Raw genomic sequence first — 22,129 nt, forward strand, 5'->3', positions numbered from 1 at the left:
AAAGCGTTATTCACAGTATGCTTCTCTTGGTGACTTAACTTCTTTGACCATGCTTTGCAAATGCAAAATGAATTTGTGCTAAACTGGTAAAAGAATCTGTTTTGAATCAATAGCTCTCTGAATCCTCTTTGTTTATCCTACTAACCCATCTCTCTTTGCACTGTTTCAATAAAACCAAATGGCAACCGTATGACTGCTAGACATATTTTGAACATCACTGGAAATCAAAATTTCAACCATCTGAGAGGGAACCAAAAGGAGCAGATTCTCGGAATTCTTTCCCAGATACAATTCAGAGAGTAGCACCATGCACCTGGACCCAGGGGCTGCAATTTCGAGGAGTTTATTTTCCCATTCTTAACTGTTATGAACATTTAAAGCAATAGTGTAGAATAACATCTTATCAAGGTGAATCAAATTGCAGAGACTTAGCAGCATTAATTTTTGACAGCTAATGCAATTGAAGTCATATTTGTATCATACATGTCCAAAGTTGCATGTAAAAATTCCCAAATTTGTTTAATATTTCAAAGCTCAGAGTTGTCACTAACCATCAGGGGTTTGTTTTGTTTGTTTCATTTTAGGTACTTCAAGGTTTGCTAAAATTTTGCAAGTTAGGTGTATCTTTTTTTTTAATTTGGAGACTACAAAAATTATAAAGGCTGGTTATCAAAATTTGTCTCACATTCTTATCTGAGTGATATCATTAACTACTTATGTCACAGATTATTTTCAATAGTGTTTTGGAATTAAGAGCCTTGGAAAATTAACTCCCCCTCAGAAGTCAGTGGCTGGTTTCAAACAGCCTTGTGAAGTAAAGGCAACTTCTTTCTCCAGAGTTAGGCATGTGTGCTGAGTGGCTAGACAGATCTTATCCAACTCACACACCAATTTTAAATCATTAAGATTGATTCAGTTGTAACTCCTATTCTTCAAAACTGAATTCTCAGCAGGTGTTACCTGGCCTTCTTCTCACTTCCACAATGGAATTGTACAATAAATGTTGACATTGTCACTACTGCATTCTGTGAGTAATATGGCTTAGAAATCATGTGTCTTTTGCAAGTATTCATAAAACCACAGCAGAATGACAACTTTAAATTAAAATCTTATACTTTATAATTGTTTGAAATATTAGATATTATTTTATTGACAATGAAGATGATTTCGCAATTGATACTCTTTTTCTTACATACCATATAATATAAATAAATGGATTTCTACTTACTTTCATGGATACACTGACCATCATATTGTAGATTCAACCTTGAGATTAGTAATATTGTTTTTATAAATAATGAGCTCTGTTTCAAGATAAATTTTCAATAGTCAACTTTAGAATTTAGAATTTAATTTGATTAAAAAAGGAACAATAAAATTAATCACCATCATGTCTACACAACATCATTAAAGTTTCCTAAAGTTCTGTTTGCTTCATTTAATGGAAATGTTAATATACTGCTTTTAATGAGAAGTTGAGGGGAAATGGGATGTAGACATATTCTACCTCAAAAAATGTAGACATTAGTACCATTGAATGTTAATTTTAACTTTAGTATGTTAAGAGAGAACACTGCTGTAACTTCACAGTAAAGTGTTGAATATATTAAATATATATTTTATAATGTATGCTATATAATATTAAATATAGATTATATTTGTGCATTTATGCTCATGTTTATATATGCCACTATGATGTGCTAAAATATTTGTTTATCTTGTTGCGATAACTTCAAATTTAACATAATTTTATTCTATACTTCAGTATATACTTATGATAGGAAGAATCATCAAATAATTAAAATATTAACAACTAATGATTATGTGTGTGGGAGGTAAATAGGTCAAATGTATTACCACCTTTGGGAAAGGAATTTTGAAATGAATTATTCTGTTGTAGTAACATATCCATCATTTAGAATTTTTCAGAGGCCAGACTTAAATAAGTGGTATATAGAAAGGATTTTACTAAAGATATCAAACTTGGTACAATGGTAGAATGTGGTCAAGAATCTATAGAAGGCTAGATACTGCTTCTGACTCAAAGACAGTGCCTGAGGTTGCTAGGGAAAGCTAGGGTTAGTGTTTGACAAGAAAGTTAAAGTGTCCGGGCGGTGGTGGTACATGCCTTTAATCCCAGCACTCGGGAGGCAGAGGTAGGCGGATCTCTGTGAGTTCGAGGCTGGGCTGGACCGATAGCCTCCAAAACAATACAGAGAAACCCTGTCTGGTAAAACCAAAAAAAAAAAAAGTTAAAGTAAAATGAACAGAATAATTATGAACAGAAAAATTGTCAAGGATGATAAGGAACTTCTTTTCATTACATCAAATTTCTTTTAGTCAGTTACTGATCTTAAGAAGCTGGTTTTCTCTGCCATGCAACTAGACAAGAACAAAGACAAGGTCTTAGGTCTCATACACATGAAACAGAGCTAGACTTGGAAGACAATAATATCTCAAGACGTGTAGAAGTGAAACATGGAGCTAGACAAGGATAAAGACAAGATCTCAGGTCTTGAATTGAGATACAAGACCTGGGGAAGAAATGAATTTGCAGTCAGCCCACTTGCTATAACATGCTCACAAAAGGCCAGGAATGCAGAACTTTGACAAGGTTGTGGTTATAGATGAAAACATGTCTCCACGTAGAAAACAAACTTCTCATGTGAGTGACCTTACCCAAGCCATAGAAGAGGGAAGCCTAGGAAATGTAATGTAGCTTACCGAGTTGGTTCAGCAAAATTTCCTAGTCCCTAGTGGTGTTGAAAACCAATGTCTGATATTTTTCTCCTTAACTAGATGGGCACCAAAGGTCCTTATTATCACATGAGTGGCTATACTTGAGAGTCTTCCCCTGTGGAAGTACTGGAATTTAATGACAATTCTAATAAACAAAATGTGTTTATTTTTTGTAGCAGAAGATGGATGGGTATACACGAATATTCGAAGCACTAAAACTGCCTCTGTTTAGCTTCAAGTGTGGATTTCAAGTCTCTGTGAAGTATGTCTTTAGAAGGAATGAATCGATACTTGAGTTGTTGGCATAATGCATGGAATGGTACAGGATACAGAATAGTATGAAAATAAAGCAGTCTGGAAGCATTCAAAACAATAAAATCATGGTATTCTAATCAATCACAGGTCATGGTGGTATAGGCTTTTATCACTCAGAAATCTAAGAATGGGAATATCTATGAGTTTGAGGGCAACCTGGTCCATGTAGTGCGTTTCAGGGAAGCCAGGTCTATGTATAGAAAAAAAACAAACAAATGAGCCAACAAACACCCCCAAATGAGAAAAGAATAAATACTTGGATGTATCATTATTTCCAGTTTTAGATGAGGACCATGAAGCTCTGGGATCCTGAACAATTTTCTTGTAGTCATACAGAAAATGAAAGATGCCTCAATTAATTCCAGCCTACCACTCACTAATGGATAAAAATAACTCTGTCAATGCTTATTCTATTTTATCTTGATAACTTCATTTGAATTCACCTGTAAGATTTTCTGACTTTATTGATGCGATATTTCATACTGTTAATGAAAGCAAAAGTATCATTGAACATGTAAATTTTTCTGTTATTCTCAATTATTCGAAGAAAGGTTGTGTTTCAAAAAGCTGTACAAATTAAATTTGTGAAATTTTTCTTTAATATCTAATTCTGAATAAAGTAGAAGACCATAATTTAGCTAACCATCAGCAAAATTCTTCCACTATATTTGCATTAATTTGGCTAAAGAATTTAAGCAATAATAAATATACATTTCTTTTGACTGAGCATCTTATATCTTCACGTAACAAGCATGCCTACAATCTCTGTGTTTGCATTTGTTCCCTAGGACATGACAACACAAAACCACCGAGTGGGTGGAAAAATTGGCACTTATTTTGTTCCAGTCATGTAAAAGAGTATAACGTCAGGAGGGCTGACTTTGAGGTCTCCCCTTGGCTTGTACCTAAGCACTTCTGCTCATCCATTCCTTTGGACTCTCTCGTCCTGATGCCCCCTGTGTGTCTCAATTTCCTCTTCACAGAAAATGAGATTGGATTAGGGTCACCCTAAGGGCTTCTTTAAGTAGTTCTTCAAGGTCATATTTTGAATATTGTCACATTCCAGCTTCCCTGGAGGAGGAGTTCTAGGTATGATTTTGACATTACACAGTTGAAGCCATCACAGAACCCTGCCTCTGCACTTTAATCACTCCCTGACTCTTTGGCAATTAATTGATTTATATGATGAAAAAACACCTTCCTTACTGTAGATGGAGGTGAAAGATTTATTTCCAGCACTCAATGGTAGAGTCAGTTGGATCAGTGAGTTTGGGGCCAGTTTCATCGATATAGCAAGTTCTAAGATAGCTTGGTCTACATCGTAAGTGCCATTGCACCCAGGGCTATATAAAGACATCCTATATCTAAAAAAACATTTCCAATATTTTATTTTGGGGGTTATGCTTATAATGGAAATAAACTTTAGGCTCTTAAAACGAAAAGAAAGAAAAGAGAAAGAGTGATGGCATTGACTATCCTTATGGAATATCAACTTCGACCAAGCAAAATCTGCTATTCCTGCCTGTGCTGTGCCTGAAAGTTCATTAGAGAATCTATAATTACTAAGAGAATGTAGGAGCATTTTATATTTTAACTTCATAATATCTTCTAGTATTTTGCACATGAATGACTCTAACCAAAAGAAAACCTAACGTGAATGGAAAAAGGGAAGTGTGTAACAATGACACCAAGCAGTCCTCTAAAGGCTGGGCTCCTTTCTGGCTCTTCTTCCTCCTGGCCTATAAAGATAATCAGTATCTCTCCTTTCTTTGATGAATTCTGTCATGGTAAAGGCGTGGGTGTTAGAAGTCCCAAATTCAACATTAGATGGGCAATGCGAAAATGCAGACACAAGGCACGTAGTGTAACATTTTTCGGAGATACTACTCCTTGAAGAAGAGATTTCCAACATCCTGCAGTGAATGTGAAACATTAGGAAGACATGATTGAGGATGATCAGATCATAGCTGCAACAGCACAATTTAAGAAGGGGAAAAAGACATTGCTTCCATATAAGTGTGGGACAACTTAAATAGAAGGAGGGATAGAATGAGTGACAGGAACAATCTCAAGGATTACTGCTTTGGCATGAAGCTTGGAGTATCCAGCCAGCTTGCCAAATAAATGGAGCAGAGAAAAGAGAGTCAACAGATTAAGTTCAGGAATTAAGCTTATTAATGGATTTTCCTGCAGAGTGTATCCACCCATCCTGATAGACAGATTCCTTTGCTTTCCCAGCTGCTGGGTTGTACAGTAAAATAATTCCACATAAATGGCTGATGACACAGGGACTATTGATTTTTCCTTTAAAATGAATTGTCATTGACCTGAGGCAGTGCTCTTCTATATCCATTCATTGGGGCTGATTTATATTTGAACCAGAACAAGTTTGCTTGATTTAATCATGAGATGAATATATTTGAATAGAGATTGTTCATGTTCACAGCCTCATCCTCATTTTTTTAGCGACTTCTTTATTTAAGTTAAATTTTCACTATTTCATCCATAATCTAAGAACAGAGAAGGAGGTAATTGAAATTGTAGGTAAATTATATTGTATTGCAGAGAGTGTAATGATCGGAAGTTAGTTAAAAACACCTCAGCTCTGTTCTAATTTTCATGCATGGAGCAGTTGTTTTGACAGATGGAGGGCTTTATTTTTGTAACAGTCCAGGAAAAGTCTGCAACACAGCTTAATCAGTGCTCCGTATCTGTATCTGTGATGTTTGTTTTCGATTCATTCTGCTTTCAGCTCCTACATTTTTTTCAAGGATAGATATTTTCTTTACATTTATTCTTTGGGATAATATTTTTATGTATAATTCTCCTATTCATGTGATCCAAAAAGGCTAGAAACCCCTAAAACTCAAATTCAAACAGCTTGTCATAGAGGATGATTTATCATGGTCCCTCAGGTGTGGGCTTGGGTATTATTGGATTATAACTGCTCTTCTAAAGTAATGATTTCGGGGTGCTGTGGATCTGAAAGTCACCATGACTGACTGACATTCAGGGCACCAACTTGCTACCAAATTCATCTGTGTATATCAACTTAAATTCCAAAAGGATCAAGGCTTGAAAAATGAATTCATTTTGGAGCTGACCGCACTGTCTTTATTGCACTGTAAATCCGCCAGTGTGGAGCAAGGCAGTGCAGTAGTTTAATGCCAAAAAGTACATTACATTCTGAGTTTTGAGAAACGTCATGGTTCAAGGAAAGGTCAGAAACACTCCTCTTCTGTCTCCCCAGAGCAGCAATGTGTGAAGTGTGTTTCCTTTTGCTGCCATGCTTCCTCCTAGGTTAGAGGAATGTCCAGGCAACCTCAGACTAAAATGAATATCCTGTTTGGAACACTCACCACGCTTGGCAGCCACAAACTAGAAAAGGAAGGCAAATGAATGACAGTATTGATAGGCTTTGCTGTAGACGTCCTCATAAGAACAGATCCTTTCTGGCATGACTTTCAGGGTTTTGCTTCCTCCATGTTCAGGTCTTTCTGTCTGCTTTGCTCCTCCGTTGCTGCTGAGGTTTCTTCCTTTGCTATTTTAAAACCGATTTTGAAATTATTTCCTTCCATTTCTTTGTGTTCCTACAATCATCTTTTTGCCCTCTAAGCCCAAGAAATTCCTCCCCACTCTATTCGCATCAACCTTTACTTTGAAAATAATTCTAAGGTAGCCCCAGGGCATGGCAAACAGTGCAACTTTCTGCCAACTGGGAGAGTTCAGTGGGGGAAATTAAGATCATTCTAGGCCTTCGGCCAACAGGGTGGGGCTCCGTTTTCTGTAACTCAGATAGCAGCACTTGTTATCAGCATACTCACTCAGACCCTTTGCCAGATTTCTCAGCCACAGTCCCATGATTGATTTTGTTCCAGAAGCTTTGTAGAAGAATGGCTGTCATAGTGTAGTAGTTCCCTATTTAACAGTTAATAGAGAACAAATTGAGAATTTGATATTCAATATGGTCCAATTTTGTGGCTTTCAAGTGCTTGGGGAGTTTTCCTTGTGTTAATTATAACCTCTAGTTTCTTTGAAAAGACAGACTTAGTTGCTGGTAAATTGCTAACTGGTTATCTAATCTAGAAGAAATAACAAACTCACAAAAGCAATGGCATTAAAATTCATAACGGTGGTAAGGGTAATATAACCCTTCCTTTGTGTTTACAAGTATTTGTCCTTGTAATTATGTTTTCCTTTTGTACCACAGAGAACTGTAGTCTATTTTAAATTGTTAGTAGGTATTAGATGTGAATAAAGAAACTGGGAAGTTAGTTTTGTATGCAAAATTGCATGTGAGTCTTTACAAGCGTGTCTACAGACCAGCTGAAGTCCTGTTCTTTTCTGAAATGAGCAAGGCATCAGTCTGAATCTGCCACTATTACTTACTGGAATATCCATTTGCTTACCCAAGCATGCACAGCCAATATCTTGATTTTGACATATGGTAGTGGAACTCATTATTTATCATCTTGAATATGATAATATTGAGCCCACAATGAAAGATGACTGTCTCTGTAAGAGCAGAATACATGGCCACCTACATATTTCAAAGCAAAAACAGAAACCTAAAAATGGCTTCTTTGAGAATGCCTTTTTTTTGAGGAGTACAAATATATCCTGTGGACAGACCCATGAATGCTTCATTTGTAAATGAATTTATCAGATGTTTCCTTTCTTCCTCTGCGTAGGCATTCATGTTCTGTCCTGTAGGGGAAGGAGGAGGACCTGTTACAGAATGAGGACTGTGCTTCAGGAACAGTGGAGACTAAGTTTTATCTGCTTCAGAACAATGTTGTTTTGAGCAGGAACTAACCTGTTCAAAATGAGTGAGGAAGGGAATACACATACCCTTTCAGCTGGGAAATTTTCTCTCATGGCAGAGCAATTTGAAAAGTTAGTTGATTTCAGAGCATAATTTTATGCCTTGTCTGGAGAAAAAAGATACATTCTGGATCAATTTAAGGAAACAAAGAAATTGTGTTTTTATTGTAGTTCTTATCTCCCCAAATTATACATTATTGTTAAGAAAGTATTAGAACTCCCATCTGAAATTTCTATTTTGTTTTAGGTAAATCAAACTCATCTTTAGAGAAATATTACTGAAAGGACAGCATGAGGCTCACCCTATCACAGCAGATAGAATGAACAGCAGGCACTTTCATGAATTTAAATGTCAATTATTTTTCTGAAGTTGCCTGCTCCTTATTTTATGGGCCAATGGAGTTAAGACCCAAGTCATCAGCTGCAGGCACTGGGTGCAAATGCCATGTGGAAATGTACTTAGACTATTATAACACGCCAGTTATAAAGTCTACTGACTGCATAAGTCCAGATGCATTCTGAGTTCACACCCGAGAAGTCACGGGTCACATGAAAGCTTTGAGGGCAGAGCACACTCAGAAACATAAGAGTCAACCTGCTTCTCCATTTTGTGAACCAACCTCATTTATACAGTAGTTGGCTTGGGGAGTTTATCTGCATTTATAGTTCCAGCTGTTGGACTTACTCTCAAATATTCAACGGAAAAACGACTCTATGAACAACGTTGAAAAACTTTTTATTCCATTAGGTGGGATAGTTTTAGAAATGGTTTTAGTGAAGGAGTTATGGAAGGATATATGTCTTAGTTATGGTTATCACTGATTTGATGAAACACCTTAGACAAAGCAACTTGGAGAAGGATAGGCTTGTTTGGCTTATACTTCGCATCCCTCTTCATCACTGAAGAAGTCAGAACAGGACTCACCCAGGGCAGAGACTTGGAGGCAGAAGCTGATGCAGAGGCCATGGAGGGTGCTGCTTACTGGGTTGCTCAGCCTGCTGTCTTATAGAGCCTCCGACCATTAACTCAGAGGGATGGTACCACCCACAATGGGCTGGACACACCCACACCAATCACTAAATATGGGCTAGCTTACATACCAATCTAATGGAAGTACTTTCTCAATTGAGGCTCCCTCTTCTCAGATAACTGTAACTTGTGTCAAGTTGATATAAAACTAGGCAACACAGTATAATATTTATTTAAGAATATGTTATCCTGTGAATAAAATAGCAAAATCAAAAATGAGCCCAAAAAGAACTGATAAAGAGATGCATACAAAGTCTGCCTCAGCTTGCCCAGAACCCTAGATGCCCCAGTTAGAGTAACTGGTAGAACTAACTGTTTGTCTTTTACTTTACAGAAAGAATGTGCTAATTTCATCAAGGTCTTGAAGGCTTACAATCAGACTCACTTGTATGCCTGCGGAACTGGGGCCTTCCATCCAATTTGCACCTATATTGAAGTTGGGCATCACCCTGAGGTAAAGCTGACTTAGGAAAATGCATTTCGTTCCTGCCTCCTTCCTGTTAAATGCTTCATTGCTAATTTCTTCTGCTCATTTAGCATCTTGTTCACTATTCCTGGAGACCTACTTTAGATTCAGATGCTGCTATTCATTTTAGTCTGTGAACATTAAACAAAGAGAACAGCATTCAACAATAACTGAGCAACAGGAGAAAGGAAGCAAACATTTGCTCTCACCCTGCATTCCAGAGTCATCCTCCTTGCGTGTGAGACACATGGAGGCAAGCTGGATGTGTCTTCCTTCCTGTTTAGTGCTAGCATTTCCTTCCATATCTTCCTCAGTCAAACAATTCTGCCTCCTACTGTTTTGTTTTGTTATTGTTGGTGGTGGTTTTTGTTTTGTTTTGTTTTTTGACTCAGGACTAAGAAGGATACTTTCTTTACCTGGGTTCAAGGATGGAATCTCACATTTGGATTCTTACTTTCTTTGGTACTACTTTTATAGTTTTGGTTATTATATTGGCATGGATAAGGAAAAATACATTTTTTCCTGCTAAAGATGTAGAGAGAGACTTTAGAGGGAGAATTATAGTTAAATAAATTTAAATCAAAATTAAATAAGGAGACCTTCCTAATATTGAAAAGAGTGTGTTGAGTTGGGCTTCTCAGTTGTCCCAATTATAAACACTATTGTCATTTTTGGCACTGAAACTTCAGAACAACAGTGTTCGTGTTGTGAGAAAGTGATCTGTGACAGAATTTTCTTCCTAATTGGAATTTAGAAATGCTCAACAAATAAAGAATTTGTTCACAGAATATTTTTGGAATCCCAAAGATTACAACTGAATTCTCCTGCAGCCCCTTTACCTTACTTCTGGGCTCCTGCTACATTTCCTTAGGGTGTCCTATGGGATAGGGATGTGAAGCTTTCATGCCAGAGATGAGAAAACAAGGCATTTCATGCTTTATCTTCTTTATATAAGATGATGCATCACAGCCTATATGTTTCCAATGCTAAAACCAGTTAGGTATTATAGTTTCTGCTGTTACTTCCCCATTGAGACTGGAATGTTTATACTTTCCTGAGAACACATCCATACAGGTATATTTTATGTCTATGCCCACTCTTCCTTGTATTCCTCCTTCTCCTCTTCCTCAGTATGTATGAAATATTTGCTGATGTCCACAAGGTTTTTTATCGTGAGATGTCTTTTAGGAAAGGGAGCCCTCTTTAAGTTCCCTGTTCCGCATGGTGGAAATTAGGAATCAGTTCACACTCCTGGCCCTGTAGGAAATACACATAGTGCTTTTAGTTGCTTCTGATTAACTAACTGCCCCCATGCTACCATCCCAGCCATTAACCTGCTGACCTCAGTACAGGATCCTAAAAGCTGGATCCACTGTGCTGCACATTTTCTACCTGGAATCATAATGTTCCTAATGAGCAGCATTCAAGAATACGGTAGCACCATCAGGACTCTGTTACTGCAGAGGAAAAGAACAGTGTGGATTCTGGTATCACACTAGGCTTCAGATCTCAGGCTACAATTACTAGCTGTGAAGCCCTGGAAAAGTTACCTGCTCACAATACTTAAAACAAAACTGTCTTTGCCTCGGTATCCACATATTAGTTTGGCTCATTACGTCAAATTGTCTTCCAGCCTCCTAGCACTCAGCTAAAAACATCTAATCTGGATGCATGTCTTTCTTCTGGCTCAGGTTCCAAGGTTTTCACTGCCCTTTCCTCAATGTCAGCTACTTCGTGTAGAACCAGTTGCTTGTCTTACTGCATCTGTGTTTCTAATGTAGATAACTGGAATGAAGATGTACGAGATCGTATAGTTAGTCATTGAAGGGAAAAAAACCCAACTAATACTTAAAAGATGTAAATCTGTCTCATAGTAATTGCCATCTTACCTTCATTTACTGCTCATCTGAAATTATAAATGAGGCCACTAGGCTATGCTTACTAGATGTTTCTGTGTTTATCTTAAGTCCCATATCTTAGAAATCTGAGACTTTGACTTCTTTGGTATCTATTTATGCTAAAACTCTATATATCATTTATGAATCTTTGTCATTTTTCCTGTGGTGATGTACCCTACCCCTTCTAAAACTGCTGCTTCATGTTGTTAATAATGTATTAGATTTCAAGTCAACTGTGCATTGCTGCTCTTTGGGTGGGCTGTTAAGGGGGTGAAGGGCTACAGGCCATTTGCTCGGGCTCCCCTCCACTGAAATAATAAATAAGCCTAGCTTCCTATGTGAGCTTCTTTGAGATGACATATTGAGGTGTAATTTTTTTTATCCTAGAAACTCAGAACTTTGAGACAGGTCTACCTTAAAAAAAAGTCAGTGATTTTGATTTGCATGAAAACTATAAATTATGAAATACCATTCCAGAGTAGGAGGTCAGAAAGAAGATGATTATGCAATTACCTGGGGAATTTGGAGCAGTCTAGACAGGCAATCTAGGAAATTCTGGAAAAGATATTATCACGAGGGCTCGTCTAGACTACATCAAATTTAATTTTCAATGCTTAAGCTGCCTTCGGAGACAATCTGCTTTAAATTGATCTATACTATTACTTAAAATGCTATCCTTGGCTTTAACCAATTTTGCTGTTTATGAAGTTGAGAATAAGAGACAATGTGCACTTTATACTGTTAGAAAAGAATGACACTAATGGAAAGCCTGGAAGCTAAGGAGTGGGGGGAGAGCCACCAAGAGAGAAGCTGGGAATGTTGGATTGAGATTCACACACTCATGGAGTTTGAAACCACCATCTTCAAAAGTCCTTTTAAAATAACTTTTATGATCTACAGTACTATAATATAATTACATCTTCTGTCCTTTCTTTTTCCTGTCGCCAAACCCAAACCCCACCCCACCCCTGACTGCTTTCTTTCAAGTTCATAGACTCCTTTTCTTCAGTTACAAAGATTTTCCTCTTAAATTTTAGGGTAGAAAGAAGATGCATATTTTCCTGTTACCTGTTCTACATACAAAAGAAAAATGAAGAGAAATTTTATTATAATAGTTTTACACAGTGTTTTTAGACTACAAATAATTACATTTAAGAAAAGTAAGGTTTTTCCTTTAAGCATTTTGAAAGACTCTCAACAACACTGCCATATTCAAGTTAAATACACCTCCCTTCAAGTAACTATTCATCTTATTATTAGCTTTCAATCTTGTAGAAACTTCATCCTTAGAAAACTGCATACTGACTGAACAACTTTATGACAGTATGCCACAGAAGTTAAAACACTATTTTTGAAAAAATTCAAGGCCCCATTCATCATTTAATAGCTTTGAATCTTATAGGAGAAAATTATCACTTTCTATTTCTAGTAATAAAACAATTTCCAAAACGCCATCAAGTTTAGCCTTGTAGTTATAAAAATAGACTTTTCTCTTCTTCTAAAATTTTGATAGCTGCATACACTCTTGAGTAGTGTCTTCCAAAAATCTAGCTTTTCTGTCTATTGAATGCCTTTTGACCACATGCAGTATGTCATTGATTGCTGTATTAAACAGATTTTCTGTTTCCTGTGGTGCATTTGGGAATTGGTAGACATATTAATTAACTCCAGCTCTGTAAGATATGTGTCAATCAATTCTTGGGCATCTGCCAATAGCCCTTGACACAGAAGATAACTGCCAACGAGGTCACATGCCTCATACACATGTGTACGTTTGTCATAAAACGCCTGCAGAGTTCACAGAGGCAATGATTCAGACTAGAGCACAGATGAGCTTACAGTTGTAGTTCAGCATCTCTGCCATTCACATGAGTTGTCCTTTAGAGGCCAGATATTCCCAAATGGCTTATAGTGTATGGTATTTCCCCTTCAAATTTACATCTGCTAATAAAAGAAGTATGAATTTAGGAAGAGTATAGTTTTTCGAAGAAGTCTCTGGATATAGTCTCAAATTCCAAATAGGGCTCTTCTATGTATTGGCAGGGATCCTAAAGAAAGGTGGACCCAGATGTGTGCTGGATAGCATTAACTCTATAAATACTCTCATAATGTCATGGTCTCAATTTATGATGGAACTAAATGGACATTAAGAAAAGCAATGAGGCTTAATGGCCATCGCTCAGGTCACTCTTGCAATGACAGCCCATGGACCTCTGCAGGAAGTAAAATTGTTTGTCTGATTTTTCCCTTTGTTATAAAGGTGAATTTGTTGTATATGAAAGTCTGAAGTATAAAGGTTTTTTAAATAGCAGGTAGAGCTATCAAGTAATTGATCTCTAATCACTTCTGGATCAGTTATCGTTCTCATTATGTCTGGTCTAGAGAGCACAAATTTATTTCTAACAAGCATGAGTAAACTCATGGTGAGCTGTTTCTGTGTCACCTTTCAATATTCCTCAAACAACATGCTGGAGTCTGTAATTCCCCTGTATTAAGCAAACCCTGGTGAGAAGAGTCAGAGTTCTCTGTCAGCTTCTTCTCAGCAGTTCACTTTGTCTACCAGAGGTGATCTGTCCTTTTCACTGCTGGTCTGAACTATGCCAGGTTAGGGTTTAATCCTTGATGGTGTCTACTTTTCTTCTTTAACCTTTAAAGTAATCGAACCATTTTAGGAAGCTGACCTTTGTGTGTGCTACTATTTAATAAACAGTATGTCACTTTGTATCCCAAATTGAAATTTAAAACCACCTGCTGATGACACTCGAGAAGCTTGCCGGTTTGTACACTCTCAGAGAACTTAATGCAGCCATCTCTTTACTACCAGTGAGATTATTTCTCAAAGCAGAAGCTGACTAGTTGCTTGGCCAGTGCTTTATTGCTGTGAAGAGACACCATACCAAGACAACTCATAAAATAAAGCGTTCAATTAGGGCTTGCTTATAGTTTCAGAGGTTTAGTCCATTATCATCATGGCAGAGAACATGGCAGCACACAGATATGGTACTGGAGAAGTAGCTGAAAACTCATCCTGACCTTCAGGCATTAGGGAGAGAGAGCAGCTGGGCCTGGCTTGGGCTTTGGAAACTTCACAGTCCAAACTGAGTGATACACTTCCTCCAGCAAGGCACTTCTTCTAGTCCTTTTCAAGTAATGACACTCATGGTGACAATACATTAAAATATATGAGCCAATGGGGTACATTCTTATTCAAACCACCATACTCGCTATGTACATGTTTACTTGTTTGTTTTCACACAGAAAAGGAAAAGTAAAGAAAGGCACATTGTACTCCTTCCTGGGATTAAAATAGAGACAAAAACTCAGACAAAAGAAAAATGGTGAAAGAAGTAAAAACTCCCTAGCAGTGGAGAGGGTAGGAATGTAGACCCAGCACTAATTTGGTGTCTGGGACTCAGGTTCACATTTCAAAGAGCTTGTACTTTGCCTAAAGCACAGCAGGAACTGTCCACATAGTATTGCCACTGCTAATAAGTTCTGTGTATTTTTTTTCTCGTTTTGATATTGCTTAATTATAAGAATGAAGATTACATTTAGACATTTGCAAACTTACTTAGTGTTAGAAAATATACATTACAAGTTAATCCCTAACAGCATTCTAGAAAATTGTTTCCAGTGTTTTTTAAGGAAGATGACGTTAAGTATTCATCTACTCATTTGGATGACACTCATCATTGGTCCATGTTTCTTAGTGTTCTTGGTTTCAGACTTGAGGTAAATGATACATGTATTTTTATCACTGCTCTTTTCCTAACTGTGGATTCCTTATGTAACAGCAATTTATCATTGTTTTGAGTGTTACAGGCAGCTAAGCAAAGGCTAAAAAAACAAACAAAAACACATTTCATGATGAAACATTAACCTGATTTATATAAATGGGTCAAGAATATTTATAATCACACACACACACATACACTCACACACACGTGTGTGTGCGTATTGCTCATGTGCCATTGAATGTATTTGGAATTGGAATTTAAAAGATAACTTTGTACTATTGAATCTCTATTTCTACCTTCTGTGGATGCAGGAATTTAACTTAGTTTATTGGCTCAGCATCACTGGGAATCATTTGTTTCTCTACCCACTTAGCCATCAAATTGAGCCCTTTATTACCTATTTAAAATAAGTCATGTGGGTTGACTTCAGTAACTCAAATTCACTGATTATTGATAGAGTTTGTACTAGCACCCTTGCTCTGAGCTTATTTTATGTTGTTCCATCTATATTTTGTTAGTTTTCTAAAACATCTTAAACAAAAATAAAATGCAAGTCATATTGCAATTTTAATTTTTAAATTTTAATTAAAATATAATTGTATCATTTCCTCCTTTCTGTTTTCTTCCTCCCATTGCTTACAAATTCATGGACTATTTTTCTTTGATTATCGTGTGTGTGTGTGTGTGTGTATTTCATGGCTGACTACTTGGTTTTGGATAACCAATTAGAGGGTTAATCCTTAACTCCCCCAAGCAACAGTCCTTAGTTGCCTGGATGTCTCTGTCTAGGGGTTAGAACCCTTGAGATTTTCCCCTTGTACATTAGCCTGCCTATTATGGTAGTTCAAGTCTTGTTTATGGTGCTTTATAGTTTCTGTATCATGGGCTTATTTCCCACTTATTGCTAGGAGACACTATCATACTGCAGGCTTCCAGGTCATTTGAGTCTTACAATTGTTCAGCTCCCTTTTAATCCTCTGTCTTGAGCATTATGTGAAGATTCTTTGTTGTGGTTGTATTCTTTGGGACTGGACACCCCACTATAAGTTGCTCTCAGCATTTTGATGAGTTGTGGTTTTCTTTGATAATCTCCATTTGCTACAAAGAGAAGCTTTTTATGTTGAGAGATGAGAACTCCTCTTAACAGCATGTATATAAGCTTTTGGAATGCAGTCAGAATTATGCTGATCTTGTAAAGAGGGCATAGTAGGTTCTCTTCTAAGATATGTAAAAAGAGTGAAAATAAACAAATGGAATAAATTTTAATTAACTAAAGACATTCAAAGCATTATTCATGTGTATTGTTGATAACATTTATATTCTTTTTTCTGCTTTGAAATTCAGTATAAGTTTACTAAGCTCAGTTTAGATTATTCTTATTTGGAGGGACCCGTGTCTTGATGTGGCTGGAAGCTGATAACTATTTTATTTTTTTTTTTGTTTTTTTCGAGACAGGGTTTCTATGTATTGTTTTGGAGCCTGTCCTGGAACTCACTCGGTAAACCAGGCTTGGTCTCGAACTCCCAGAGATCCACCTGCCTCTGCCTCCTGAGTGCTGGGATTAAAGGCATGCGCCACTACCGCCAGGCTGGAAGCTGATAACTATTATGCCCATATTCGCAGTTGTATAAGACATTTTTAACCTGGTCCCTTAAATCCATTATTTTTCATTATATTATTTAAACTATATTACATTTATCTCAAATTAAATGCCACTGACATGAAATATAACAAAAATCTATCACTATGAAATAAGGGAAGTATTTTCCAATATATTGTACATTGGAACTTCAAAAGGGTTGAGGAGGTCTTTAAAGGTTATCAGTCAGCTGGTAAAGTACTTGCTTTATGAACATGAAGATATGATACTATTGTCTTGGAGTCCATATTTAAAAATAAAAAAATATCCAGCAAGGTGGCACATGCTTGCAATACCAGCAATGAAGAGGCAAAAACAGGTACATTCTAGGGTTTCACTGGCCTATCACAGTATCCTTCTTGTGAAGTACCTGGCCAATGAGAGATTCTGTCTCATAAAACAGGGTGGACAGCATCTGAGGAACAACAGCCTAAGTTACCCTCTGGCTAACACACACACACACACACACCAGTGTCTTGCACAAAGAGAATGGAGAGAGAAACCATTGTTGTGTGTGTGTGTGTGTGTGTGTGTGTGTGTGTGCATGTGTTGTGGTGGTGGTGGTGGTGATGGTGGTGGTGTGTATACACACAGTGATTTTAATAGGGTAGTCATTGTTTCCAGAGTATTTTATAATAAAACTTTCAAAAGTCACTGTACAAGTTGCCACTCACTAATGTACCATGTGGAGAAGAGGGAATAAATCATTCCATGATTAGACTATTGAAAAAGTGGCATTTAGCATGTGTTTCTTGGATGAGCAGTGGAATGCCTTCTTAGTGTCATGAACACCATGAAGTCTGAGTCTTCAGGAGGAAGACCTAAACTTTGTGGATCTGATAACTGTGAATGCAGTCACAGAACAGGATAACACTCTGGAAAGGAATGTCACTATCTACCATGCTACAGTGTGTCTGACTATGCTAACTTGAGCTCCAGTAAAGCTTTAGACATAAAAAGAGAGACTGTGGAGGGACAGAGAGGAGCAGACAGATTCTGATTGTGTCCTATAGAAGAGGTGTGTGTGGATGTGAACATTGTACTGTGAGGCAGTTTGGACACAGGAGAGCCAGGTAGGAAGAAACAGCAGAGACTGGAGAGGAGAGCAACATGGTAGAATAATAGCTCAGAAGTGATCATCAACAGAATTATAAGTGGAGTAGATCCCTGGTGAAGAGTCTTTATTTCTTAGTTGAGGGAATAATAGAAAGTAATCGAGGCTAAATCTCTTTGTATCTGAAGCTGTACTCAATGTCGGAGTAACAAGGATGCAATTTGAATATAAGTAAATGGTTGAATAGCATTAATATGATTTCTATGAAAACCTGGATAACATCTAGGTGAGATGCTAAGATTAATGGTGAAGGTTACAAATATGCAGAGCCCACATACACATTAAAATTTTTAACTTCAATTTAAATTAAAGCATCAAAATTAACAATTATATTCCTCCAAACCAAGACTTGTTAAACAATTAGTATATGTGTGGCACTGTCTGTATCAACTACACTGAATCATCCCAAAATTTTTATGAGGTCAGTGCTCTTTTTAATTTTGTCTTACGAATGAGAAAGCTAAAATTCTTTGAGCATTTTGTAATGCACATACATCAATCATGCACGGCAATGGTTTATGTCTGTGTTCAAAGCCATCATGAAAAGATGGCTTGCAGGATACCGGAGGACAAAGAACTTAAATGTTTTATGATACGGGGTCAATTTTAATTTTCTATATTGGTATTTCAAAAGTACTCTATGCATATCTAGCTTGGCCAGGTGATGAAGGGTGAATAAAGGGGGCAGCTGAAGTGAACAAAGGCTGGCACCTTCAAACTGGAATTTGAAAATTGAATGGCAAGAGAACTGTTGTAAAAGATAGTGTGGGCAGTGTTAGCAATGGCTAGAAGGATGCAGCAGAGAAGGCAGTCTACAGGGAAAGGGGCAACAGCACAGGATGCATGGTACATTTCAAGTACGGAAGCTGGAAACCGCATTACAGGGTGAGTTGAGGAAAACTAATTGAGAGCCTTGTGAGGTTTTACCAAGAGAATGATGTTATTGCTAGCATTCAAACAGAAACATATTTCCAGGGCATAAATTAGGGGAAATGAGCAATCCTTACATCCATTTTGAGACTATTGCAAAGATCCGGTACCACCTGAAGAAAACATAAACAGAGACCAAATAAAAGACCCAAAGGAAACTTTGAGATTCTCAGAGAGAAACAATAAATCAAAGCATCCTTCAGATGTCACAAATTAGTGGAGTATAACCGAGACAACACTGCTTTTAGTTTCCAGTGCGAGGATGGACTTCACATTCTCTTGCGATAACTAGCCAAACCTTCTTTGTAGCATATAGTAGCTCCTATGACTCAGCTTCTACTTCTGAGTATATTAGTAAAAGCAATGCATGTTATTATAAAACATTAAGCTGTTACATACAAAGGTACTGGGAATTCTCAAACTTGGCAAATTACAAAAACATGAGTAATGCATATTTGGAAACCCAGGGAGAGACATGTGATATAATGCATATTTTAAACGCAATGCAAATACACTTATTCTATTTTAAAAGTTTCCTAAAAAACAAAAAACTTATCAGAAAATACATTTATATGCATATATATGTATATTATTACTAACAGTGAATTTTCTATGAAAATCACTGTCATGCTTTTGTTTTATATTTGTGTATTTGGTTTTTTGTTTATTTGTTTGTTTGTTGAGTTATTTGGTTTCTTGACATAGGGTTTCTCTGTTGGAAAGTTTAAGGATTTTGTTCATAACAACTTTAGCTAACTCTACTCAGGTTCCCTCTAGTTAGAAGGACTTTCTAAGATGATTATTTTACCTAATATCAGTGCCTACCAGGTGACAAAAGTAATGGTTTTTTTATCAACATTGAAATATTTGATTTTCATAAACCTGTGATGCAAATGTTTCTTCACTTTCCCTTTGAGGAAATAGTCTCAGAAAGGATTCAAGAAGTCAGCTGTCATCACACAGTGAGCAATTTGTTTTTCTCACCATTTGTGACACATGGCCTTTCCAATGGCATAGACACTGGACACCATTGAGAGAATGCTATGCCATGTGTTTATTAATATTCAAGTGTATATAATTTCAAAACATTTCACTTTAAGTTAGTGCACCACCAATTACATTATCAGAACATTCTTGAAAACACCATTACTTATTTGCTTATTGCCAAAAGGTTGACGATATTTGTCAGTTTAGCAAAATTCCAGGCAGTGACAACTTCCCTGAGTCCCATAATGAATGATAAAGGTGTAACGATTAGGGAGTGTCATTTTTATAAAAGAAGTGTGGTGGTACCCACAGAAGCAGCTTCTTCTGGTGATACTTATTCTCTCTGTAAATAACCTGGGGGTTAGGCAGATAAGCAGAACCCGCTTTTTCTCCACAGACACACTCAAATGTGACACTGTGGACTGTCATCTATTTCTACTAGAGAGAGAAACAGCAAAATCTCTAACATTAACAGAAATGTGTTTCAAATTGTATACTTGAAATACAAACTTTGACGAGCTTTCCAACACTTCAAACAAGCTCAGAGTTGCTTTCTAATATTTTGAGAATGAATTTCTACATATTTCAAAGAAAAATTCTTGTACCAGTATATATTTAGAAAAATACCATAATTCTAAAATATGAAGGAGTCTTTTGAAACATATAGCACTAAATTTATATGCCATCCACATTACTAAATAACAGTAGATAGACATATTCATTATGCTGTTGTCATATAAAAATTGGTCTTATATAGTTATTAAAATCAATAAATATGTTAAAATATTAGAATGTTTGAAAAAAGAGCTATATTGGATTCAAATTCAATTTTCTAGTTATGAGTTTTGAAATTTTCCAATTAGGATCAACATATTTGGAGAATTATGTGAAGGATAATTCTTTAATCATTGTCTCATAAAAGGAATGACACGGACTTTCAACTTTTATTCAAGTAATTTCAAATTTGCATAATTTGCTATTATATCTTTATAATTTATAATAACATGCATTATAAGGGATAAAGAAGTTGGTCCTATTACCTAAGCCCACCTTGGTAACTAGACTTTGCAGGAAGAAAATGTCACTCTAAGTAACGAGAAACCAAGTCACATAGAAAGACTACTTTCCATTTTAGCTTTATTTTTATTTTTCAGTATGCCCTTCTAATTCAATTGTGCATCCTTGCTCACTGGAAGCAATCTTAGAAATTGCTGAGCTGCTTAAAAGGGAGTCTAATGGGATCTAAAAATCAATTCACAGGTCTGTCACTGATTCATTGTGTGACTTTTGCTTCCACTAAAATGACAGGAAATTGGTCTCTTCACCATTTCAGAACACAGTGTTTGCCTCTTGATATAAAAACACTTATATAAGGGGCACTATGCACATACACCTACTGGGTCTCAGTCACAAGGCTAGCTTCTCTCCCAGCTGGCTGCTGCACCCAAGGTTAGCTGAGAGCTCTGCAGCGGCTGGTTGCCTGTTCTTTCTAGTACTGCAAATGCGGCTTTGTGTGTGTGCCAGGGTTCAAGCTCCTCTTAAGTGCTTTTATCCCTGTAATTTTTTTCTTCTGATTTACATTTTGTTGGCATTGAGTAGCTGTCTTACTTCATATTTAAATTGATTAACCTGGAAAGGATGGATACTTAGTGCCCCACATTTATTTGCCCTTTGTTGGCCTAAATCTGGGGGACAAATTTCAGATCTGAAGTAAGGAACCCCTGTTCCTTGTACAGAGTCAGGCTGATAGTATTCCCGGGCACCTCCTTGTCACCACATCACATTTTCACTAACAGTCATGTGGAAACTTATCTCTGCTTTCATGCTGAACTTACCCCATATCTTAGGTATATATAAAAACAGATAATATCTTCAGAAAGGAGTAATTACTTCTATGACAATAGACTGTACAGACTTTGTGAGTAGTAAGCACAATATTGCCTTTTTTTTTTTTTTACCATGTGACAAAGTAAGCCTGAAGTGCCTTGTCCGTAAAGGATGTCAGAAACAACCTGTCACATCCTGCTGTTGTGAAGATCAGTTCAGGAGAAATCAAATTCCATGTTTGCCACATACAAGACCAGCTTCCATCTCGGTGACCTTTGCTCTTCCCCTTTCCCAGATTGGTTTTACATGTCCCCTAAGAAAAACTTTAAAAGTGTTTTCAACTGTATTGACAGAAGATGAATTTGATCTGGACAATATCAACTTATCAGCTGAGTGGGAAAGCCTTGTATACTCTCTACTTGTCTAGAATCTAAAAACTTCTACTATTTTCTATTTAAAACATGTGTCTGCTGATGAACCATGGTGTCTTCCATACTTGCTCAAAATACATTTATAATGTATTTATTGTACAGCTCCTCTAATTTCTATCCTTCTTTTTAAAATACAAAAAATGCAATAACTGGGGATGTAACTTAATGGTGCAGTGCTTGTCAAACATGTAT

General features: G+C 36.8%; 1 protein-coding gene across 7 annotated transcripts in view; it reads left to right on the forward strand.

Moving 5' to 3' along the window:
- The window catches only part of Sema3a (semaphorin 3A), a 454,628-nt gene that overhangs the window by 320,843 nt on the left and 111,656 nt on the right, over window positions 1–22,129 (forward strand). For all 7 annotated transcript variants that reach the window (XM_040728504.1, XM_040728502.1, XM_040728503.1 and 4 more), the window contains one exon: window positions 9,243–9,362. In XM_040728504.1, coding sequence (XP_040584438.1) covers window positions 9,243–9,362 — 120 coding nt within the window. The remainder of the gene's footprint in view (window positions 1–9,242; window positions 9,363–22,129) is intronic.

The sequence above is a fragment of the Mesocricetus auratus genome, unplaced genomic scaffold (genome assembly GCF_017639785.1).
Source record: "Mesocricetus auratus isolate SY011 unplaced genomic scaffold, BCM_Maur_2.0 Super-Scaffold_100019, whole genome shotgun sequence".
In the NCBI taxonomy this organism is placed as follows: domain Eukaryota; kingdom Metazoa; phylum Chordata; class Mammalia; order Rodentia; family Cricetidae; genus Mesocricetus; species Mesocricetus auratus.